General features: G+C 36.8%; 1 protein-coding gene across 1 annotated transcript in view; it reads right to left on the bottom strand.

The window, feature by feature from the left end:
- Positions 1–26,897, bottom strand: part of LRP1B (LDL receptor related protein 1B) — a 1,324,618-nt gene that overhangs the window by 617,252 nt on the left and 680,469 nt on the right. Inside the window, exons 19-20 of the mRNA XM_023752441.1 lie at positions 20,726–20,806; positions 19,407–19,574 (exon numbers count right to left, since the gene is read on the bottom strand). Coding sequence (XP_023608209.1) covers positions 19,407–19,574; positions 20,726–20,806 — 249 coding nt within the window. The remainder of the gene's footprint in view (positions 1–19,406; positions 19,575–20,725; positions 20,807–26,897) is intronic.

Genomic DNA, 26,897 nt, shown 5'->3' with positions numbered 1-26,897 from the left:
TCAGGGGACATGCATGGGTGTGGGCTCAATCCCCAATGTGGGGAGTACAGGAGGCAGGTGATCAATGATTCTCTCTCATCATTGATGTTTCTCTCTCTCTCTCCCTCTCCTTTCCTCTCTGAAATAAATGCAGATTATATATATATATGTTTTTTTAGAAAAGAACACAATAATTACACCCAGTTTACAGAGAAGGCCCTGACTTTAGGCTGGCTATGAAATGCCTTGCAAAACCAGCCAACTCTTTTTCCTACTTTCCTAGTTATCCAAATCCTTCTGACTTCAGATATATAGACTTCTTGATTAAACAAAATGAGTGAGTACACACAATCAATAAAGATGGTAGAGTCTCTGCACATTTGGAAGATATATATGAAATGTGACATAGCAACTTCCCACTATATTTAATTTAGTATCTGCAGAGTATCCTATTTAACACTATGGCCTAACCACTACAGTGGTAAAGGATGCTGAGGTTGGTTTAATGTTACAAAATAGTCACAGGGATGTAAAGTACAGCACAGAGAAAATAGTCAATAATATTGCAATCACTATGTCTGGTGCAGGTAGGTGCTGAAAATATTGGGGGGGGGGCACTTTGTAAAGTATACGACTGGCTAACTTCTATGGTACACACCTGAAACTAACAGAAACTATTATCGAATGTAAACAGTAATTGAAAAAAAATAATAATTAAAAAAAGAATTGTGACGTCTTCAAGCCTAGTATTCTTCTAAAGATAACTTGAAAATCATGTGATTTCAGTGTTCAGGAAAAAGAAAGGAGAATAATCAAATGGAGTTCCGAGATCCACTGAGCTAAGCAATTCTAAGAAGCCACCTTCCATGCAGCACCGAATGGTCTTCGGTTCTTTCTCCTACTACTTAACCTTCCTTAGAAACAACACAAAACAAAACCAAGCTCAGATCCGCTGAACTTTATAACCTGCAGTGTGAGCTCACCAATAAATTATAAACACTGTATTTCAGGTAATTGTCACTCAGTGATTTAAAATAATAATTAATGGGAAGTATGGCCTATCAATTTTTCTACTTTGTCTAAAATAAGAGTGAAGACTGGCAACTTATATATTGAATCTGCTGTTCAGTATATATAATTCGGCAAATACACTATTGACCTTTTAAAAATCTAAAAATTTTCTTTAAAAATCTAGATTTTTTTTTTTTGTGTGTGTGTGTGCCCTGGACAGTTTTCTCAGTGGTTAGAGCGTCAGCCCTCAGGCCGCCGCCAAAGTCTCAGGTCTGGTTCCCTTTTACAGGTACCTGTACTGCAGGCTGGATGCGGGTCCAGGTCCCAGGGAGGAGACAGACAGAAGCTAGGTAGACGGAGCGCCACCCGAGCTAATGCGAGGCTATCAGTCCATGTGTGGAGGCGCACACGGCCATCAGCCAGGTGGGAACAGGGGTGTGCTCCCCGGCAACGGGATCATCAGTTCTCCATTGTGGGCTGTGCCAGGAGAGAGGAGGAAGGTCGCCAGCCTTTTTGGACGTATGCTTGTTACTTCCGGATTGGTCCTTTCAAAGAATTTTGCCTTAGCAACATCCTTGGGATTGGTTATCTGCAAGCTGCCTGTCTTAGCAATGGCCATACATTTTAAAGTTCATGCCTTTGGCCCACACCCTTCCGTCGCCGCCCAGCTGGGGTGTCTTAGTGACTCTGATTAGTGGGGTTCTTGGGTTGTACTTTCCCTTCCTGTGGCCGGATGCCAAACCACTCCTGACTGTAGCATGGAAGGGAAGCTCTGCGCGCTGGGCTGCTCCTGGAACCCCGGCCACACCTTTTCCGGGACTGGCTTCTCCCACTGTATTTGTTACTTCATTCTTTGTTTTTTCGAGACAATGAACTCGGACTCAACATTCCACATTTTGGTTTCACTGGTAGGGGCTTGTGCAGGAGGCGACCAATTGATGTTTCTGTCATCTCTCTCTCTCTCTCTCTCTCTCTCTCTCTCTCTCTCTCTCTCTCTCTCTCCCTTCCTCATCCTTCCCCTCCACTCTCTCTAAAAAAACAAGAAAAAAAATCAATGAAAAAATATCCTTGGGTGAGATTATAAGCAAAAACAAAAAAATCTAGATTTTCCAGTTTCTTGAAAAGAGGAGTAGGAAGATTTTTGGACTAGCATCCTTGAAGAGCAATACCGCTACCGGCTTTACATGGGGCTGGGCCGGATTGTATTCACAGCCCCCTATTATCATGAAAAGAAAAAGATAATTTCTATAGGGTTTTTCTTCCCCTAGTACATTTTTTCTCCTTGGTAGAAGTGGGCAATAGGTCAACTACTCACTGCATTTTCTTTTGTTTCTGAATTACTTCTAGAAAGCTGTGGACCATTTTTAGTTCACTCTTGCTTCAATATTGCCAGTAATTTTACTCTCTTGTCAAAATTAGATTTTCTTCTTTATGAGTCTTTTTTATTGATATTTGTGAATAATCCTCAAACTCACCATGTTACTCTCTTTTCAATTGCTTTTTAGAATTTAGAGCCAACTTTATGGATAATTTTTCATGATATGTATTTGTTTGGACCAATCTCACTCTCAGATTTACTCATGTTACTCATCCTTATTCTGCCTTTGTTTAAATCCTTCTTCTTTACAACTTCTATTATTTCCAGGTTATAGCTTAAATTATTTCTGGAAGCATTCAGAGGGCTATGTGAATAAATAAACAGAATAGTGATATGCATTGAAGCTTTAAAAAGAAACAACATATGGTACACTTAAAATGATCTAATTTAGAAAACACTTTATTACTTTAAATAAAACTAAATAGCATATACCAAAATTTACACTAATTTCTATTCCTCGATCCATTCTTTATTTCTTTAGGAACTATGTTACCTCAAATATGTCAATAATAAAAAATTCCATGTTTTATCGAATTATTATACGATTGATGTTTTGACTCTACACATATTCCAGATTTGGTTTCAAAGGTCTAGTTCTTTTAAATCATGTTCTTTATCCATCTCAATGATATAATAGAAAATTCTCAAGAAGAAGATTATGTAAGCTCAGAAATCTAGATAGATCCATCTGATTCAAAAAGAGGCTTACAGAAGATAAATTGTTGTTTGGGGAAAGGGTCACTTCTCCTGATTCAGCAGTCTGTCAACTATATATCTAGAGGACTAGTTTTTTAGCTCAATATTATTTACAGCCCAAAATAAGCTGTAGTCACAAATATCAAAGCAGAATCTGTGAAAGGAGAGAATATGCTGCTATTGTCTGATACATATTTTTTAAAATTCCATTTGTATTTCATTTGCTTTGTTTGGTTTATCTATGATTCATAGGTGAAGCTACTCATTTGTTTTCTTATTGTCAATAAACATATATCTTATAAATTGAAAATGTGGTATTTCCCTAAGGCTTTTCTTATCTTTTTTGTTTTTTCTTCTTAAGCTACCAGTGTCTAAACCTCTGTGGGCTGTTATACCACCTACTAAGGGGCAGCACCAATAACCAGATGGCAATAGTTTTAAAATGAGTCTGAGGAAGGAAAAAGAATATACCATTATAAACACTCAAATCTAAATGGTGATATTACTCTCCTGTTTGTAATGCTCACACACACACATCACTAATGTATACGCCTCCTGGTCTCTGTTATATTATCCTCCCCAACCTGGCTTGCCTTCCTGTTTATACTTCAGCTGTTAATGCCCCTAATTTTCTTTAAGACTCACTTTATTTTCTAGGATTAGTTCCTTAATTCTGGTGTCTGTAGACACAAGGAATTCATGGGTAGGTTGTAAGAATTTATAAAATAGAAACTTTACATGATGCTTTGTATTTTTCTTCCAGAGGAAGGGAGTCAGAGCTTTTCTTGACTCATGGCAGATTCCAAGAGAAATGCCAAGACCCATTTCACACTTCTCTCTTTATCTCCATGCCATATACCTGGCATGTGTATAGCATATAATTTTGCCTAAGATTCAAATTAATTAAATTAGATGAATTAAAACCCAGTGAAAAAAAAGATCACTCATCTACTTGTATTGAGTTTGATTACAAATAAATAAATAAACAGAAGTGCTTATTGAGACCACCCCATTTCACAGAAACAGAAATTATAAAATAATTATCTTTGGTAAATGTTCAAATAGTCTTTGAAAAATATATGTTTTTTTTCAATTACAGTTTACATTCGATATTATTTTGTATTAGTTTTTGGTGTACAGCACAGCAGTTAGATAATCATATACTTCACAAAGTATTAACTTGATATTTCCAGTACCCACATGACACCAGGAGTAGTTATTACATTATTATAGACTGGATTCCCTATCCTGTACAACCCAATCTGTACTGCTCAGCTCTTTCACCCTTTTTCACCAAGTCCCCCAACCCCCATCCCCACTGGCATTCATCAGTCTGTTCTCTGTATCAATGAATCTGTTTCTATTTTGTTTGCTCATTTACATTGTTCTCTAGATCCCACATATAAGTGAAATCATATGGTATGTGTCTTTCTCTGACTGACTTATTTCACTTAGCATAATATCCTCCAGGTCCATCCATGCTATTACAAATGGTAAGATTTCATTATTTTACAAAACAATTTGACTGCAGTTATACAGATAACAAATAGCAGAGATGAGATTTAGCTTTCATAATTAAACTGCAGAACCTGCCTTCTCTATATCCATTATTAACTTCTGGTAAGGCCTTTCTCACATAAAGGCTCAAAATAAAAGAAAATTTTAATAATTAGCTCATATAATAATCAAAAGTGTCTATAAACTAATTTACTTTTAATATGTAAATACTGCTGTTTAGCTCATTTCTTTTCTAATAATATTTATTTTATTCTGTTGTAAGGTAATGGTAAAATTCTGTCTCTTATGAAAAGATCTCAATAAATTTCAAGTTACATGAGGCAGTCTACCCTTTTTTTGGGTTTGTTTCTTCAATTGGTTGCCTGGGAAGGAAAAGAAAGATTTAAAGGATCAGAAAGGTTGAGTAATGTTACCCATGATTACACATCTAGTTAGGGCAAGAGAGATGCCAAATTAGTTTCATGATCTTTACAATGAGTATATTGGCCTCAATGACTCCTTCACTTGCTCTTTAAACATAGATTTGTTGCAATGTGGCAGGCATTTTCCCAGCACTAGGATAGAGAGAGACTTTCCTGGTCTCACAGAACTTACATGAGGGAAGAAAGAAGCATGTAGGCATTTAATAAATAATTACAGAAGCACATGAACTAGAGTAGTCCAGGAAGCAGTGAGAGCTATGAAGACAATGGGTCAGAGGAATGCTGCAGAGGAAGAAACCTGTGCAAATATTTTGGGAATATCCTCAATGACTACCATAGGAAGAGACATGTGTATAGAGGACATGTTGACAAGGGTGATTAGAAAAATCTCTCTGAGAAGGTAATATCTGAGATGAGATAAAAATGAAGGGAAAGAATCACCCGTGCAAGTTAAGGTTGAAAACAAGAGTAGGCAGAAAGAGAAGGACCTGAATGAGGGTGTGTGAGTAAAAGGAGATCTGAGAGGAGGCAGGGGCTGGATCTTTCTGGCTTTATCAACACCTATGGTAAGATAAGTTCAATGACATTCGTCTACTGGAGGTTTTGAAACAGGAGTTATGATGATATAATTTAATCTATATTATTAAAAGTTCTCAATGGTTGTTATATTGAAAAAATGAATGTGATGATGCTTGAGTGGAAGTAGGAAATGGCTTCCACTGGAGTCCAGGTGAAAAATAAAAGATGTACTGTTTGCCTTTGAAAAGATCATAAAATAGTGGATATATAGGTGAGTAGGCGATGTTCTCAGTTACAAAAGCAATGTCATAAGTGCTTTGGTAGGAGAGCGCATCATGAGAACATGCACAGGGAAAACTAACTACACATGAGGTTTCAGATGGAACCCCAGGAATTCTATGACAGAGGATAAGGAGAGAGAGAATTCTGAATTAAGATTAAGGGTCAGACAGAGGGGAACGTGGCATTGAACAAAAGATATTTTGAACAAAGTCAACAGCAGTCATAAAATTTTGTGTAGTGTGTGATGCCAAGAGAGGATAAAATTAAAATGAAAAAGGAGGCCATGGCTAGACCTTGAATGGCCTTGTACGCTACGCTAAATGGTTAGGATTTAACCCTAAAGGCAACTGGGAGTCCAGAAAGGCCTTCAGCTAGATTTGGATATGCTTAGATATCCAGTTTACATAGATCACTTTTGAATCATTTAATCCATAAATAGAAAGGGGATACATCTCCAAGATTCCTTAGATTTATAATGTGTATATATATATATTTCATTCACTTGAATATTCAAAGTTTATACTAAAGTAAGGTAGACTATTACACACACGTTTATGTTTCTTCTCTTCCCCTCTTTTCATCCCACCCCTTCACAACAAATTAAATATACCCTAAACTTATTGCTTAATGTCTGTTGGGTCTGGGTATGTATTGGTGTTTAGGAATGTCGCCTTCTGCCAAAAATACAGAAACCATCGTGGAGTTTTATTTCTCCTTAATCTTGCCAAAGGAAATAAGCTTCCACTAACGGTTGTTGATTTTCCCCTGGATGACAAGCTGCATTTCTCCGAGGAGCCTGTGATGACCATTCCAACTTGAGTTCCAGGCCTGGGTGGTTCCCCAGAGCCCCAGTTGCTTAAGCTTCAGGGCTTGGCACACCATCTATCTTTGTAATACAGCTTGTCCCAATGGAGTGTGAAAATGATGACTATGTTTATATGTATATGCTCATGCTGCTTTACTGTTATGTTTTCATGTTGCTGATGCTGGTTATATTTTCAACTAGTGCAATTTTATTGTATTTTTGCCCTGCAGCTATTTAAACCATGCATACAATTTGGGGAATCTAATAAATAAATAAATGCAGAGCCCTGGAGGAAATGTGGCAACCAATGGTGGAATTTATCTCAATATTTAAATGAATTCACGGTGACTAAAGATTTGCAGTTAAAAGACTAGCAACTGTACAGAGACAGACTTTTTTTTCCTCCTAAAGTTAAAAATTGTGAAATTAAGATTGCAAAAAATATGTTGTTTTTAAAATAGTCAGAATATATTTTGTTTTATAAGAAATGTTAAAGCCCTCCTGAGAAAATAGCTGATAATAGTATGACAAATATAATGAATTATTTAAATTGTAAAACCAATCTGGGGAGAAAAACTTTTTAAATTTGTTTTAATGGAGTTTATATTATAACTTATATTCATTGTAAAATGCTTTGAAAAGTAAAAACCACCAGGTATTGCAAAGCTTCCCTGCATTTTCTATAATGACCATGTGTCAGTCCTTGCTCTGTTCCTAGCTTTGCAATGAATCACTGCAGATGAGTAAGTCCTGCACCCGTGGCAGCTGTTTGTTCCAGATTTCTAGATATTCTCCTCCTGGCCTGAAACGACTGAGATTAGGTTTGGCAGCATATCAATCAACAGTTATTTCATTTATCAACAGGGTATGGCCATAACCTTGGCTTGCTTCTGACTACAGGGACCCTTAACATTCTCCAAAGGAAGATAGGCTATCTCTTGTCTCTAGAAATCCTCAAGAGAATGTTGCTTATTAAACCTACCTTAGCCCTTGAGCTGCCGGCCTGAAGTCTGTGTTGGGGTCAGTGGGGGTCTATTGTCCTGCTCTTTCACATGTAATGTGGGATGGGTTCCCCAGGGGCTGTGCCTACCTAATGGTACAATAATCTCAGCTGCTAATTGACAATGAAGTCAAGTCTAGGGCCTCCTTAAATCAACTTGTTCTCACCACTGGACCTTGACCGTGCACAGGTCATATAGATTTTGGATGCCATACCTCTTGGTTATTATTCTCACTGTCCCTCCCTTCCTCCTACACTCAACACACTTCCAATGGCATGTGTGTGTGTGTGTGTGTTTGTGAGTGTGTGTGTGTTTAATCACCTATTCCAACAAATTATTTTTATCCCCATATGTTGTCTTTATTGAAAAATTATCTGAGAAAATGTTGTATGAGACTATCAAACCCCATTTATTAGTAAATGGACTTAAAGGCTAATTTAATAATAAAACAGAGAAAATATTTGAAATCTTTAATGTTTACTATCTGGGTCAGTTAGAAAAGTTGAATAGAAGGAAAATGGAAAATAATATATGGATACCTAAGCACAAATTCAATTATATTAACATGAAAATGTTTTTAGTGTTAAAAACACATAGACATAAAGACACTCAAAAAGTATATTGAATACCTCCGAGGCTAGGAATATATCCCAAGAAACCAGAAACACCAATCAGAAAGGATATATGCATCCCTATGTTCATAGCAGCACAATTTACCATAGCTAAAATTTGGAAACAACCTAAGTGCCCATCAACAGATGAATGGATTAGAAAACCGTGGTACATATACACAATGGAATACTATGCTGCTGTAAAAAAGAAGGAATTCTTACCATTTGCAACAGCATGGATGGAACTGGAGAGCTTTATGCTAAGTGAAATAAGCCAGTCAGTGAAAGAAAAATAGCACATGATCTCACTCATTTATGGATAATAAAGACCATTATAAACTGATGAACAAAAATAGATTCAGAGGCAGAGCAGCATTAAACAGACTGTCAAACTACAGCAGGAAGGCTGGGGAGGGTTGGTGGGGGGGGTGGTAAGAGATCAACCAAAGGACTTGTATGCATGCATATAAGCATAACCAATGGACATAAGACACTGGGCGGGGGGGGAGGCTGGGGAAGGTCAAGGTGGAAAAAAGGAGACAAACGTACTACTCTTTGTAATATTTTAAGCAATAAAAAATAAAAAAACTATATTGAAAAAAATTCAATTTAGCATACTAAGTATCCCCCAGTAAGTTAAAGTATTAAAGTGAAAACTATGAAACAAAGCATTGTTTTCAGTTCATTAAAGTTTAAGTTTTGATATCTGGAACTCTGCCATGAGCATTTCATTTAGAATTGAATATATCATGGGAGTGATAGAATTCTACATTATCTAAATCCAAGTGACCAGAATGTATTAATCTGTCAAATTGGCTAAAATTGAGAATTTTTTTTTCTATTTACTGTTCAAATTAAGCAATCTCCTTAACAGATATGGTTGATGTTAAATATTAAGTAAAACAGATTGTGATGTGGATATATCGCATTTGGAATTTTATTTTTTGGCATAGCACTATGCCTAGCTCACAGTGGGCATCAAATATTTACTGGAAAAAGAATTTAAAGATGCCATGATTTAATTTGATATTTTAATGAAGGACATCTATAATAATAAAAGCATAATATGCTAATTAGACCGGACAAAGCCGCAGCAGCAGGGGCCAAGGCCGAGGCAGAGGCAGCAGAGGCGGCAGAGGCCCCCGGGCGACAGCAGCAGTGGGGGTGGAGCCCCTTGCACAAATTTTGTGCATCGTGCCTCTAGTTATTATATAGAAATAATATGTATAAGGCTATACATATGGACTATATATATTTGAGCGAGGGCCAAAGAATATAATTTAAAAGTTAATGGTTTATTTCTTCATTCACTGGCCTTATCTTTTCCCCATTATTTTTTAACTTTGTATCATAATAAATTTGATGGTCTCTGGAACTAGGGCATCTAGAATTACTCAGGATTATAGCTCCTTTAGTATGTGTCTCTATGTACTTACTTTTTTAAAAAATAAGGGATAAACCAGCAAGCTATGACCTGCATACTAATTCTTGTCCACTACCATTTTTTATAAATAAAATTTTATTGAAACACAGTCATGATTTGAGGATATATATTATATGGCTTTTTTTGTGTGTGTGCCAAAACAGTGGACTTGGTAGATGCAATAGGCAAAGACTAAAATATTTACTACCTGAGCCATTATAGAAAAGATTTGGTGAACCCTGTGTAAAATGTCCTAAATTCTGTTTATGATTCACAGAACAGCTGATTCAAGGGCATGCATATCAGCAATAACAGTATGCTGTGCTGAAAGATTCTGATATGAGTGAATATTCCATGCCAGGAAGGTTGCGGTGGTTTAAGTGGATTATTTTATGCAGCAGAGTTATTTGGGGAAAGGTTTAGGATGCAGATAACAATCAATTAATGGTGCACAAATTCCAACATAACACTGAAATGGTTTCCCTAGCAAAAAGTGAATGAATGTGATTAGCACATTGCAGAACTATAATACCTAAGTGAAAATTCAGTTGATACTTCACACAAATAAGGAAACAGAGGCTGACTTTTCAAATTGGCTATGAAAGAATCTAACTACTAACCAGGTTTTATCCCATTGGTTATGTCTTTACCCTCTCAAAAGCATGGGCACTCCTACTGATAAGTGAATTATTTTGTAGATTATCCATGTGCTTTGCCACTTTTCTGTTTGTTTATTTGCTTATTTTCTGCTAAATGTCTTATGTCCTATCATTTCACTGATCATTAACTGCAAATGGAGAATGAGGAAGCAGAATTTAAAGACTATGAAAATTAATTTATTCTTGCCATTATTTTCAGCTTTATTAAAACCACAGAAAACAGGCTGAGAGTCTTCATTAAAAGTAGGTGTTCTTGTTACCTATTGACTTTATTTTTTAAAAATATATTTTATTGATTTTTTACAGAGAGGAAGGGAGAGGGATAGAGAGTTAGAAACATCAATGAGAGAGAAACATCTATCAGCTGCCTCCTGCACACTCCCTACTGGGTAAGTGCCCACAACCAAGGTACATGCTCTTGACCAGAATCGAACCTGGGACCTTTGTTTTCTTTGCTCTTTTTTTGAAATTAAATCTTTATTGTTTAGATTATTACAGTTGTTCCTCTTTTTACCCCCCATAGCTCCCATCCACCCGGTTCCCACCCCACCCTCTGCCCTTACCCACCCCCCCCCACTGTCCTCATCCATAGGTATACGATTTTTGTCCAGTCTCTTCCCGCATCCCCCACACCCCTTTCCCCCAAGAATACTCAGTCCACTCCCTTTCTATGCCCGATTCATTATAATCACCAGTTTATTCTGTTCATCAGATTATTTATTCACTTGATTTTTAGATTCACTTGTTGATAGATTGTATTTGTTGTTCATAACTTGTATCTTTACCTTTTTCTTCTTCTTCCTCTTCTTAAAGGATACCTTTCAGCATTTCATATAATACTGGTTTGGTGGTGATGAACTCCTTTAGCTTTTTCTTATCTGTGAAGCTCTTTATCTGACCTTCAATTCTGAATGATAGCTTTGCTGGGTAAAGTAATCTTGGTTGTAGGTTCTTGTTATTCATCACTTTGAATATTTCTTGCCACTCCCTTCTGGCTTGTAAAGTTTCTGTTGAGAAATCAGCTGACAGTCATATGGGTACTCCCTTGTAGGTAACTGACTGCTTTTCTCTTACTGCTTTTAAGATTCTCTGTCTTTTGCTCTTGGCATTTTAATCATGATGTGTCTTGGTGTGGTCCTCTTTGGATTCCTTTTGTTTGGGGTTCTCTGCATTTCCTGGACTTGTAAGTCTATTTCTTTCACCGGGTAGGGGAAGTTTTCTGTCATTATTTCTTCAAATAGGTTTTCAATATCTTGCTCTCTCTCTCTTCTTCTGGCACCCCTATAATTCATATGTTGGTACACTTGAAGTTGTCCCCTTACACTATCTTCATATTTTTGGATTCTTTTTTCTTTTTGCTTTTCTGGTTGGGTGTTTTTTGCTTCTTCGTATTTCAAATCTTTGACTTGATTCTTGCGATCCTCTAGTCTGCTGTTGGAACTCTGTATAATATTCTTTATTTCAGTCAGTGTATGCTTAATTTCTAGTTGGTCCTTTTTCATAACCTCAAGGGTCTCACTAGATTTCTTGAAGGTCTCACTAAGTTTATCTGCGGTCTCACTAGACTTATTGAGGGTCTAATTTTATCAGCAGTTTCTAGAAAACTCTTGAAAGACCTTATAACGGTGGTTTTGAACTCTATATCCAGTTATTTGCTTTCCTCCATTTCTGTCATTTGTGACCTGTTTCTTTGTCTCCAGATTTTTTATGCTGCCCTGTGTTGATAGAGTGGCTTTCTTTGCTAGCTGTCCTATAGGGCCCAGTGGCTCAGCCTCCCCAATTACCTGAGGTGGACACTCTTGGTGCACCCCTTTGTGGGCTTTGTGCACAGTCTTGTTGTAGTTAAGCCTTGATTGTTGTAGGTATCACTGGGAGGAATTGACCTCCAGGCCAATTGTCTGTGAGAATAAGCTGTGTCTGCAGTGGGAGAACTTCTGTGCTGGAGACACCCTTCTGGGGCAAGACTTGCGTCAGTGGGGCTTTGGTGCTCACTGAGTCTGTCCCCTGATGTGTCCTTTATGGTTCCACGGAGCTGCAAACTGGATGGTCCCACTCTGACCTCTGGGTTTCCTGGCTCCTGGATCTCTAGGGAGGTGCTAATCTAGCCTTTGCCTGAGGCTATCCAGCAAAAGCGGCCCTCAAGTTCCGACCGATTCCAGACAGTCCAGTTTCTCCCATATGAGTCTGGGTCTCAGAGACTCGCCTGGAACTGGGGTTCAGAGCAGTTGGGAGCATGAGACTTCCTCCCGATTGAAAAAGACAACTGTGTCCTCAGCTGCCAGCCCTTTCCGCGTGCCTCCGTACCTCTGCACTTTACGTCCGCACCTTTTCTGAGTCTCTGTGTGCTTTTCTCTTTCCTTCTAGTTGTAGGATTTCCACTCAGCCAGCCTTCCTGTGGTTCTGGATGATGTTCATTTTGTCTTTTAGTTGTATTTTTGAAGTGGTTGTGCGAGGCAGCAATTTCGGGTGTTTACCTATACCGTCATCTTGGTTTCTCCTCTGTTTTCTTTGCTCTTGATATAAACGTTGTTTGCAGTATTAAGGTTAAAATTTCCTTTAAGGAGTTATTTTGTTTGGTAGAACAAAAGGAGGCTTCTTATGGATAAATTCCACTAATAATTAACATTGTTTTGCTATCTCGGTATTAACATTCCTTAAGGAAAATAAACCAATCAGTGAGAGAATAAACTTAAGCCAGGTAATTTCCATCTTATTGAAAACAGATATTATACTTCTCTAAAACTAGATAGAGTCTACATTTATTTTAAAATGTATTCTATCCAGGGAACAATCCATGTTCTTAATAAAAAATTAGGACAGATGATTATCTGATTTTGCTGAGTCCATAACATAATTTCACCAAATTCAAAGCCAATAGTTTATAAATAAGGGGTCAGTTTGTTTTGATTGTGTGTTTTAGCAAATATCTCAGGATATTTTCATGAAAGAGAAACAAAACAGATGACTGAGTTTGTGTCTAGTATTTATTGCTATGTGGTTAGGATTATACTGTGCTGCTAAAAATATGATGGTTCAGCTAAGTTGAGATCTGAAGTAGACTGGAAGTCAAAATATGCTAGGTTTAAATTTCCATTCTTTCCATGCTTAAATGTGTAACCTAAGTCTTCAGCTACAAATCAGATTTTGATACCTGTACTTGTCTGAGTGGATTCAACCTCCCTAGGTAGGCTATTATCTGTATTTGTTTGGCAATACTTCAGACCTTACTGGATTTTCCTCCAAGAACTTGGCATAATCATTTGTTCCAAAATCCCTTCTGAAGATGATTTATGGATCAAAGATCTCAGTCTCAACATCTCTAACACAAAACATCATCAGCACCTTCCAGGATGCAACATATTGTTTTGTTGCATAAGAATAATTTCATCTACCTGAGATCTTTTACTCATCTGCACTATAAAATAACTGAACTAAATAATCTTTCAATTATCTTCCAGTTTCCTAAAATTTCTGAGTCTATAAGGTAAAATTTGTAAAGCATACAAGTATATTATTTGGGTACCAGAAAATTTTCTCTATGGGAATGTCCACAGTTATTCCAACAAGGAAGTTCCAGAATCCAGTATGTCAAGGAGAATTGGGGGAGGGGGGGAGGGGGGGACGGGAAGAAAATAGAAAGAAAAGAGACAGACTTACTGTGATTATTGAATGTAATGGCCCAGGTCCTTTCTAGTGACCTTTGGGAAATTTCATTAATGCCTTGCAATAAGTAGAAAAATCTTTCTTTTCCCATTTTAAAGGAAAATTGAGTGTGCAATTGAGAACAAGGGTGTAATTATTTGGAAATCATGTAAATGTTAGTTCATAGAAAATTAGAAAAAAAGAGAGAATAAACTCAATAGCTAGAAAAGCAGATATCTGGATACAGGAATAAAGAGCAGACACCCCGCCCTAGTAGGTGGGGCTCCATGGTTGGTTGAGCCTCATCCATTGCACCAAAAGGTCATCAGTTTGATTTCTGGTCAGAGCACAGACCCAGCTTTCAGGCTTGATTCTCAGTAGGGGACATACTGATCTCTCTCTCTCTCTCTCTCTCTCTCTCTCTCTCTCTCTCTCTCTCTCATCAATGAAAAACATTTGAAAAATAAAAAGAGCTGACAACCTTTGTTTGAAGCTCCAACTATGTAATCATAGGCAAATATTTTAACTTAAATCTTATTGTGAGGATTAATTGGAATAACAAGTGTAAAGTGCTTGGCAACTAATGAGTCACCAACTAATGAGAATATACTGTTCCAGATAAGACTTAAACAAACAAAGAAAATAATAAAAGATTAGAAAGACATCCTATTTTATTTTATTAAATCTTGGGTTGAAATTGCAAATATTTATTAGATGAATGAAATAAGTTACATTGTATTAAGAAAATGCACATGACCAAATCAGTGTACCTAGGTCTTGTTCATCTTCATGAAAACAAACTCCAGGATTTGGAGGTGAAGTGAGGTAACAGATAAAAGTTACAAGATAAATAAGACAAAACAAATAAAGGGTGAATTCTGTAAGTAAAAACATTTTTTTTCAAGATATAGACTCTTTCTCTCAATAATTATTTACTGAGCATTCACTGTGCGGTAAGTATTGTACTTGACTATAAAACTACAAAGAAAGCTATTCTCGTTTTCTTATTAAATTTGGGAACAAGGAAATAGTAAGGTGAAAAAATCAATGATGAACGGATGGGGACAGAGCTCAAAAGGAAAGCAGAAATTTCCAAAGCAGAAGCAAAGTTAAACATCAACAGCAGACAAATGGGATCATGTATGAGAGTGAATATTAATAATGTTATACATTTAACTGCCTAATGGATTTGGGAACTTGTTAAAGTTATTATTAATAGATAAAAAGTGAAGGCCAAGCCCTGACCGGTTTGGCTCAGCGGATAGAGCGTCAGCTTGCGAACTTAGGTTCGATTCTGGTCAAGGGTATGTACCTTGGTTGTGGGCACATCCCCAGTAGGGAGTGTGCAGGAGGCAGCTGATTGATGTTTCTCTCTCATTGATGTTTCTAACTCTCTATCCCTCTCTCTTCCTCTCTGTAAAAAAATAAATAAAATATATTTTTTAAAAAAAGTGAAGGCCAATACGTTCTTAGTTTTAAATTTGCATATTATTTGTATTCAAAATATAAATAAGAGATCACATGTGTTCCAGCATCACCCAGTTCAGGCATCTAGTGCAGTAGGCAGTAAATATCCCCTTTTCAGACAGCCGAACAAAAGGCATTAAAGACAATTACCATAAATCTTTACTTTCTTCAAAGCAAAGGAAAATCTAATTCTTTGAGGGATATTTATGTTCTGTTTAGCATAAATTACAAAATTGAGGCAAAATCTATTCTAGGGGATATCTGTCCCCTTCTCCATCAGCTCCATGTTGAAACTATTTGATATAATTTTTACAATAATTTCAGAATGAAATTGCCCAGAGGGAATAGCTGTCTAATGATACTGAACAATTTTCATGTGTTTGCTTCAGAAATGCTTATTTTTTGGATGAAATATGATTGAGACTGTTCCCAAAGAGTATAAGAATGAAAGTTTACATAATTCACATGAATTAAACTGTCAACAATGAGAAAAGATTAATTCTATGGAGCTGTATTTTGTAGATGTGACATATGTCCAGCGTTGTTTTTTTTTTGTTTGTTTTTTTTTTAACATTTCAGCCAGCGAGTTAAAGACTTGTAATAAAAGACTAGATTCTCGTTTTAACTTTATTCCTGATATCCCTACAAGTGAAATAATTTTTTTTAAAAACCTTTCAATGCTTAAGTAAATAACCAGTACTGAGTCTGTAGAGGAAAATTCCTCATACCAAATTTTTGAGGTTCAGCCTCACGTATTTTTCCACTTGGAAAAAAAATGATTTACCCAGTAGATTTATAAATGGGTCATTGTAGAAATATATTTTATTGATCAAAGGATTCAGGATAAAAAAGAAACCAGAGCTAAATGAATGAGAAACAGGCATTTAAACAAAGGAAAGAATCAATTTGCTCTATATTGTCTTTCTATTCCACTGTTGCTTGTAGTGGTTGTGCACACATGCAAAAGTAATTATGAAAATACAGCACTTTCTAGAGATATTGTGTTGTTGTTGGGTTTTTGCCTCTCACTTCCAAAAGGAAGTTTGGAAGTGAGAGGAAAGAGCAGCACAACCTTAAGGGGAAGAGATAAGTATACATTAATTTAGAAGGGAACTTTTTTCATTTCTTCACCATGTTGATGATGAAAACAGTGATGATCACTATAGAAATTCTTTTGTTTGAAAGAAGTTTAGAGAGAATATGAATCAAACTTCAATTCCAAAATTTTCTGAAGTGGAAATTATATCCAGAATGTTCCATGCCCTGGTTTCTCCTGCTCCCTTACTATTAAAAGTTAATTCAAGTGTATTTTAAAAACAATGTGAGTTGAGAAAAACTACACCATATGCTCTGCTTCCCCAGGCAGTGTAAAGCAAGGTGCTGAGCAATGACGCAGTGGATTTGATCAGTTTTGACAGCCAGTCTTGAAATTCAAGCCAGAATGCCCTGCTCTTTCTTCCGCCTGAGGTTTGGGGACTGGATTACATGACTAATTGCATCAACTTACTACTTTACCTTGGCAAGGCCTCACAAACCCTGCATGTACAAAATGGCCTTCTGATCCTCTTGAGCATGCCTATGCGTCATCGACATTTTACAATGTCTATGTCAGCATACACAGCCACAATAATGATGAGTAAAAGTATTGAAGTGCCTTTTGAAATACTCTGGATTGTCCTGCACCAAAGTGATCCCAGCTTGTTACTTTCCTTCAATTACATAACCTGTATTTACCAAGGATAGTATTTGACTAGGGAATCCTAGTACAATTTGTAACCTGATAAATATAAATTAACTCCGGAAGTCCTCCTCATCCTCTGCTTGAAACATGTTCAAGAATCAAGTAGATTATCTGGGTCATTTCCTTAGTGAATTTCCACAATCATACAAAAATGCATGGCGTTCACATGGATAGTACATCATTTACAGTGATCTATTAGTGAAACTGCAGTGCTCTACAGATGAAGGCCATTAACATTAAATAGTCACTGATTCAACAATAATTCAACCCCCCTCCCCCCCACCCAAAACTCTGAAGAGACTCCAGGGGGGTGTGTCACCCACTTCAGAGACTCATGAGGCTAAAACAATCTCTCCAAAACTTCTTAATGTGCAATGAGCATTCAAACTTAAAGATCAATAGACATTGAAGAGACGGATGGGATTTTAAGTCTGAGATGAAAGTAAATTAACGTTGGGGCAATTTATCTTTTACAGAATATTATGGGGCAGTGCCAGCAGCCACAGATGCACACCTCACGAGGATCTTTAAAAGACATCTGTGAGGTAGGGGAAAAGGCAGTTTATATTCAAAATGTAATTTAGCAATGAAATGTCAACCACATCTCAGATGAATGTTTCAAATATACAAAGAAAAATTGAAAAACATATTTTCATTCACTTTTTCCATGTGACATTTTTAAAAAAGCATAGCTCATATACACTAGTGAACCAACTAAATTGAGAGGTAAAAGGAAACCAGAGTGAAATAATGAGGAGAAGGAGGGAGGGTTGGAGGGAGAGTTAAAGAGAGAGAGAAGAGAAAACAAAAGGAATCATATCAAAGTAAATACTTCAGAAACTTTCTATTTTATAGGTTGTCAAATATTTACAAAAGACTGATATATCTCCTTGGAAAAAGACTGTGAAAATGATTGCTTTCTTATGATCACATAGTATAGGGTTCCCCTAACACTACCATTTAAATAAATCACTTTATTATTTGTCTGTTTGCCTGTTAGAAATTTAAAACAGAACAGAGACCATGCTTTCTTATCTTTTTACCTACCCTTTCAGTCCAAGCACAGTACCTGACACATAAGAAGTTCTCAGTAGATATTTGTGGAATAAATGAAAGGATGAATAGCGTTCTACTTTCAAATGTTACTGATTATATAAATGTTTGACAGCCTAATAGTTTTTTCCTGTTCTATTTGTACATGATTTCTAATTTATTAATATTTCCTTATTGTTCATCACATTTGCAAAGTAACTCATGCAAATGACAAGACCCAATTGCCCATGGATATGCTGAAAGTCATGTCATGATATCCTCCTGCATTAGCTAGCTTTCCAGAAAGTCCATCAGTTGGACTATATCACCCTTTAATAGGGAATTATTTCAAACCTTAAGGAAACAAATGTGGCGTGGAAATAAAAGGAAAATTATGCCTTTCTTGTTTTCTTTCTTTTCTTTTTTTTTCCTTTTGGGATGGATTTGGGGTTTGGTCATTTAGAAGTTAGATGGGGGTTAAAATGTAGTAAGTAAAGCATCTAATGAAACTAAAGCATTTATCAAAAGTAGGAAGTAAAAAACAGAGAAAAAGGTATTAAAGTATAAGGAGGAATTAAGGTGAGAAACCAGAGAAAGGAAAGAGTGAAAGAAAAGAGATCAGCACATTATTTTACACAATTTTATATACATATATATTTTTTTCTGATAAGCAATGTATCTCTATATATAAAAGGCTAACATTCTAAGTGTCCAACCGTCCGACTGGTCTCTATGATGCACACTGACCACCAGGGGGCAGATGCTCAATGCAAGAGCTGTCGAGCTGCAGTGACTTGCAGTGGCGGTTCTTGGGTGACACACCCTGAAACCAAAGAGGAGGGAGCCCAATTCCTTGCAGGACTGCACGACTCCACCTTTAGCCATGGGTTATGTTGTTGCTGGGGCACTGTCGGCCCCGAATCTGGTTTATTGTACACTTGCGTTTGCATTCCACACCCTGTTTGACAGCAACTTTGCAGAGTGCCCTCTTGCACTCAGAGACCCCTCGGGGGATATCAGAGAGCTGATTTCAGCCCGATCCCTGCAGGCCAGGCCAAGGGACCCCAGTCCCACCCTGCCAGCACCTTCTAATTAATTTCCTTTCAATGTACACGAATCCATGCACCGGGTCACTAGTTTTTACATACTATTCACTCTGAAATACTCCAAACATGATATAACTTAAGAATGAGATTGCATAGATTCATAAAATGACTAACCTTCCTTGGTACAATTGCTTTGGGTTTCATCACTGAAGTCTCCACAGTCATTGTCACCATCGCAGGCCCAATGGCCGGGGATGCATCTGCCGCTGGAGCATCTGAACTGGTGATCAAGGCAAGAGTGAACACAGCCGACTTCATCACTCCCGTCCCCACAGTCATCGTCTGGAGAGAAACGTCAATGTAAACCCAGTGAAAACTGATCCAGGGAGAGACGTTTTATTACGAAATATCTAAGTGCTTTTTCCCCTCAGAGTTTTGTTTTGTTATTGAAAAAGGCACACCAAATCGGTGGTCAGCTGTTCCCATGAACAGTGGGATACTATTTTCTGTTTTATATTGCTTCACTTATGATTTGATACAACTACTAAATTAAGAGGAAAAAATCCTGACTTTGAATATTGAAGCTTAATTTCTATTTCACTCAGAACTGATCAACCACTTTACTGAATAAATCTAAGCAGCATGATATAATTATGAAGTGGGACAACAATGGTGACTGTAGGAATTTCATGAAATGATATAGTTAGCAACATAATTATTGTGGAAAGTTATTTTGACTACCATATCCATGCATCAGAATTTATATCTTCCATTCAATCCCTCATTCCCCATTCTCCAACCTGAGGGCCACTGTATAACTCTCGCCCCCCCCCCCCACCCCCTCACTACCTCCTAAGAGTGTATTTACACTGGGAAATTGTTGGACACTACATTAGCAATGATTTATATTTTTTTATTAACAACTATTACGAAAGGGAAGGGAGAGAAATATAAAGTGAAAACAGGTTACATTGAAATCAATAGCTGGGAATGCATCGATTATATCTAATTCATTTATCTATACTTGGCATAATTTAGGGTGATAATACAAATGAGTATAAGAAAAAACCCACATCATTTGCACATAAAAAAGCAAGGTGACAGAATTGAGACCATCTGGATAATTATATAAGAATTTATACACTACTCCATCCTGGGTTACAGAGCATTTTTCATATATACCTTGGGGAATCTGATTTGTCCAGGTCATTTCTTCAATTGTCTCCTTTTTACTTCATGTTTGCAGACTTAGACTGTGTCTGGCATAGGAACTGAAAACAAATGCCTATCACAGCCCCATGGGACAGATAGTGAGCTCCATTATCCTTAATGCTAATCCCTATCCGTGTACCAGCTGCCCTCTCACCACTCATTCCAGCCATTGTGCTTGACTCTGCACGCCTCTCTGCAGACCGCTCTGAAGGAGGCGAAGCAGCACAGACAGCCAGGCCCCCAATCAAATCAGTGCAGCACAGTGAACATTCGGTACTTGCCAGAGTCGCAGTGCCATTTGCTGCTAATGCACCTTCCACTTTTGCATATAAATTGAGTTAGTGGCTCACAAGTTGGGAATTCTGTGAAAGATATAAACACATCCAACAGGAAAGATGATATAGACTGTGCTTGACTTCATCGGTATCTCATTTGCTAATTTAATCAGAGCTCCACTCCTATTTTTCCACAAATGATACAGAGGAAACATATAGTGACAGTGACTTCTTGAGGCCATAGGATACACGTACTTTTAATATCTTTTAAATGAGCACTTTCCAGTGACTGAAAACCAAGGAGAATCATCTGATGAAGGACTTTTTGGATTCATGGTATTGCGAGTAAAAGGAATAGATGTCAGCTGTCTGCACCAAGGGACTCAGCCTCCTCTCAGAGAGAAACAGCTGGATGAAGCTCTATGCTCCAGTGCTACAAAGTCATGTGCATATGTTTTAAAAGAAAAAAGGCCTTTTCTGAATACAGAGAGCCAAAGTAGGAGAGTTAGATCTAACTTTGCCTCTGAGAGCTGTCAACATCGTAAGTTGAAAGTAAAATCAAAACAAAGCAACTCAATAAAATTAGTTGTTATATAAATTTTAGAATAAATTTAACTTTTTGAATACTAAAAAGTATGATTAGTGCCTAAGTGTTATTCAAAGATAGATGTAAGAAGGAGGCAATCACTGATATATAGAGATGTAAGACTATATCAAAGGATAGACTATATCATACAGCAAACCAACAAATCTTCTGACATAAAAAAAAAAGTATTGGCAAGAAAAAGGAAAATGACCAACGTGTGATTTAATCAATACTTCTAAGAGAGTTTTCTTTTGTTAACTGACAAGATAATGAAAACTTACATTTATGCTTCAAGAATCAACATGAATGTTGCCCAAATATGTTTTCTTCCTTTGATAAGTATATCTGATGTTTAGAAGCTGAACAGTAGACATGCAACAAAGTACTAGTATCTACAAATTATGGTTCAATGAGTAAACAACTAAATGCAGACTCTAAGATATGATGAAATCTAATTTTCAAAAAAAGCTACTTCCCATAATTTTGCATCTACAGTAGGTCCCCGGGTTACACCGGAGATCCGTTCCTACAGCGCGACATAACGTGATTTTTGCTGTAAGTGGGAACCCACCCACATAAGCACTTACGTCACTCACATGGAGCACAGACACAGCAGTAATGAGGTAAAACAGTCAAAAAAATTTAAAAGAAAGATAACAATTCCTGACCTTTACTTGTGGTAAATAAATAATAAAAAACATAAAGCACATATGTACATACGTCGAAATCACGTAACTTTTTTTATATAAATAAATGGGAGATAGCGACATAACCACGAACCGATGTACATCGAGTCCGACATAACCCGAGGACTGCCTGTATAACTGGCTAACACACATTTTTAAGTCTCTCTCCTGTAAACTTAGAAGCATATAAACCAACATCACAAGCTTTACAAGAAAAAAACTGCCCCAGCATTTGGAAATTTCTGATATTTGGTGGGTATTTTACTGGTTAGAATATTTTCTATTTGACCTTTAAGATTTTTTTTTAATTTCTTAGATTCTAATTCTAAAAAAAGGTAAAAAGAAATCTGAATATTAGCTTCCAAAGGGTAAACAAACAAACAAACACCCTACAAAATGAATAAGATAATCTAAAATCCCGTGTATCTTCAATCTTTAACAAAATGAGTCATACCCCTTCTACCCACAGTGGTCATGAGAAACATATATGTGCATAATATGTTTTTAAATAATTGCATATCATTTCTGATTTATTTTTTTACGTAATACTGAGTTACATCATTTCTCCTGGTAACCTCATAGTCTGAATTCGTTTATAGGACCCAGAGTAAAATTATATAAAGAAAAAAACTTGGAAGCTCAAAGGGCAAGTCACTAAAAAGAACAAAGGCATTAACTGAAGGGACACGTGTAAGGAAATAAGTTACTAATGTTTTATTCCTGTTTTGTTATCAAAGCAGTGTGACCTTTGGTAAATCACACAGCTTCTCTGGTTACAGATTCTTGGTTTGTAACATGATCTCTCGATCCTCTAAGTTCAAAAGACCAAGAAGTCAGGAGAATCCTCATTGAAAAATGCACAACAGCCGGAAAGCCATTAACACAGCAAACTCCTCCCCCCCAAAACAAATCAAAACAACAAACAAAAAAACAAACCAGGGTTCATCACCTGAATCACTCCTGGGGTTATCACAGCATTCCAATAGAACACAATAACTGAATTTCAGAAAAAAAACAACAAAAAAACACTTGTTAACAAAGAAATTTTAAAGTTATATTTGGCTCTTCTCTGTTTATTAGTGTAGTCAAATGTGCCATACTATTTATAAAGAGTTCCATCAAAAATTAAATCTAGGGTCATCAGAAAATTTAAATATAGGGCCCCTAATTTTTTCCACTAATGGTGGAAAATACTGTATCTATAATTCTTCCATATTCTATCCTGGTACCTGGTGGAGATAGAGAAATGATGTCTAATGATAATATATTTTACCCCTAAAAATAAAACAAAACCAAACTTCTTAAAATAAATTTAACATTGCCCTTGTCCTTCTGTATTAGCATTAATTTAAAAGTTGAAAATCGTATCTAAATATTTCATTTTCTTTTCTGGATCCTTGTTCTAATAAAATACCATTATGAATTTTTATGGAGTATTAGGCAAAGGTTTTAATGTTATAAATAATATTTTCTTTCTTGATTGTACATAAATATAATTTAACTTTTGATCTTCCTTGGGCCACAAATTGTAGGACACTTGAAAAGATTACCCGATTTACTCCGAAAAAAAAAATTATGAACTAAAATGGCTTACATTTTATCACATTACAATTACAGCAAGAAAACTATATTTTATTTCTGTAGTTACTTCAACCTCATCAAATATTTATTATGGATTAATGGACTGTTAAAATTCTTCTATTTTTGCAGGTAGTGTGCTCAATTTATCTATTATATCTTTCACTTAAAATTTATTGCCAGGTTGTATGTATGCTATTATGTAAATTACAACAATTTTCCCTCTCTCTCAAGGGCAATCATGGTTGGTATAGTACTTATATTTATCCAGTATACAAAGCTTAGAAGAATGTTTCCCAATGAGGTAGTTTTCAGATCCAATTTATGTTTCTTTCCTGTCTCAGCTCATTTAAGCCCTAAGAATTTTCTTTCTTTTTATTCCTCCTTGACCACAAAATAGATATTTCTAAGTAACTTATTACTGAAGTCTCAAAATCCAGTTTTCATAGGTTTGAAAATATTAGTTTACATTCTATATATGTGAATTTGACCTTCATGACTAAGTATGTGGAGATTCAAGTTAAAATAAATAGCAAGGTAGGAACATTATAGGGTTCCTGGGCTAGAAGAGTGTAAACCTGAAAGAGACTATAATACATTATGTATTATTATTTAGTATTGAGTATGATGTACTAGGCTAGCCACATGTAAGTATTTCCTACATTCTAACATCCCAGGAATTATTATTGCTAACCCCATTTTTTAAAAGAAAACAGTGTAACGTGCCTGAGGATACATTGTGTAAACAGTAAATGTCAGAGTGAAATCTGACTGATTCCAACATACATTATTTCTTCATTATACCATGCTGATAATACAGTCTTAAAAAAAAGATAGAATATTTTTGAAAAAGGTGAAAAATTTAATTCTTTCTATGGCTTATCCCTTCCATTAAATCAAATTCTGATTTTTACCTATGTAATATGTAATTAAATTTAGCTATGGGAAATAACGCCTTTTAAAATTACACAGGTTATAGGAATATAGCTTTTGAGAAAATATATATAACATTTCTTGTTACTGATTCTAGTTGTGGCTGTTAATACTTGGTACTTACACCGGACACACTTCAAATATTCAATAAGTAATTTTGGAAAAAAAATCATAAGAGAACAGTGTACCACAAATTGTCCTCATTTTTCTGCTCTTTCATTGTTGTTACATAAAGCCTCTTTTTATACATCTTATATAATGTTGTATATAGAGAATATAGGCTTTGTAATTAGGCAAACATAAGTTCAAATTCTGGCCTTATTACTAACTAGAGGCCTGGTGCATGGATTCCTACACCAGTGGGATCCCCCGGCCTGGCCTATGGGGATCAGGCCAAAATCAGCTCTCTGACATCCCCCAAGGGGTCCCGGATTACAAGAGGCTGGTTCTTGGGTGATACACTCCAGAATTGGGCTCCCTCCTCTCTGGTTCTGGGTGCATCACCGGAGAACCACAGCTGCCAAGTCACTGCAGCTTGGCATCTCCTGCGTTGAGCGTCTGCCCCCTGGTGGTCAGTGCATGTCATAGCTACTGGTTGGATGGTCGAAGGATCAGATTTTCGCTTAGGCTTTTATATATGTAGATTAATTTGTGACCTTGAGCAAGTGCTTAACATCTCTAACTCCAGATTCCTATTCTGTAAATTAGAGTGAAAAGCTACTTCAAATTTTTATTCATTCAAAATATTTTGAGAACTTTACAGCAGATAGAGTTCTAATTTTTAGAGATACATCACCTAGAAAGAATGAATGAATGAGTAGTATTAGGCCTTGGGAATACAATGTTCAACACTCATTTCTCAGAGTGGTTACAGTCTGGTAGGTAAAAGCATTTATTATAATTAAACAAGTGATTTCAATATATATTTTATATTTTTATAGGCAGTATAAGGTATTATTGAAACAACAATAACAGAAGCATCTAATCTTAGATATTGTAACCCAGAAGAAGTGTATGCAAGCTGAAATAAATGATATACTCAAGTTAAGTCAGATAAACAGGAGAGGAAGGAGTGCTTTTAGAATATTCCAGAAAGATGGCATTCCTGAAGGACCAGAAGTCAGGGTATATAAAAAGTTTCAAAAACTGCAAGAATTTCAGAATGGTTGCAATAAGGTGTAAGAAAGTAGTAACATTTTTGGAAATAATCATTATTAAATATAACAAATAATCAGTATTATATGTAATAAAGCCTTGAAATTAAAAAAGAAACAAAAAATCACCCCAGAGAGGATGTAGAATGAGACTAATAGAAGCATTAGGAAAAAAGAGTGAGTAGTTCTGGCAATATGGCAGACAAATGAGAAATGCTAAACTAATATTTTTACCCTTTAAAATCAGTACATTATCATTAAGAATAATTTTTATCAAATTACTTACACACTACATGTTGACTTTTAGTGCAAATGTTATGTTTTGAGATTCCTTGTCCCCAGTACTATTTTTGGTTCCCATTCACATTCTGATATAAATGTTTCATAAACATCTCTCATGTATAACTAGATATATAATACCTAGATTTTACACATATTATATCATCTTATTCTGATTTGCATATATATATATATATATATATATATATATATATATATATATATAGGCACATATATATGTATATACATTTATATAAACACTAGAGGCCCGGTGCACAAAAATTTGTGCACTCAGGGGGATCCCTAAGCCCAGCCTGTGCCCTCTCACAGTCTGGGATCCCTCAGGGGATGACCACCTGCTGGCTTAGGCCCACTCCCCGGGAGATTGGGCCTAAGCTGGCACTCAGAAATCCCTCAGGCAGCCTGGGAGACCTCGGGAGATGTCCACTTGCCAGCGGGGAGCAGGACTAAGCTGCAGTTGGACATCCTTAGCGCTGCTGAGGAGGCGGGAGAGTTTCCTGCCACCACCACTGTGCTGGCAGCCGGCAGCCTGGCTTGTGGCTGAGCAGAGCTCCCCTTGTGGGAGTGCACTGACCACCAGGGGGCAGCTCCTGCATTGAGCGTCTGCCCCCTGGTGGTCAGTGTGTGTCATAGTGACCAGTCATTCCCAGTCCTTCTGCTGTTAGGGTCAATTTGCATATTACCTTTTTATTATATAGGATTATTATATAGGATAGAGGCCTGGTGCATGGGTGGGGGGCCAGCTGGTTTTGCCCTGAAGGGTGTTCCGGATCACGGTGGGGGTCCCGCTGGGGTGCCTGGGCCAGCCTGGGTGAGGGGCTGAGGGCTGTTTTCAGACTGGCCACACCCCCTTCAGGATGGGGGTCCCTGCTGGAGTGCCTGGGCCAGCCTGGGTGAGGGGATTATGGCTGTTTGCAGGATGGTCAAGGCCCCCAATGGGG

The sequence above is a fragment of the Myotis lucifugus genome, unplaced genomic scaffold, assembly GCF_000147115.1.
Source record: "Myotis lucifugus unplaced genomic scaffold, Myoluc2.0 scaffold_32, whole genome shotgun sequence".
Lineage (NCBI taxonomy): Eukaryota > Metazoa > Chordata > Mammalia > Chiroptera > Vespertilionidae > Myotis > Myotis lucifugus.
The sequence above is the reverse complement of the archived record's forward strand: the minus strand, read 5'-3'. Positions and strand labels throughout refer to the sequence as shown.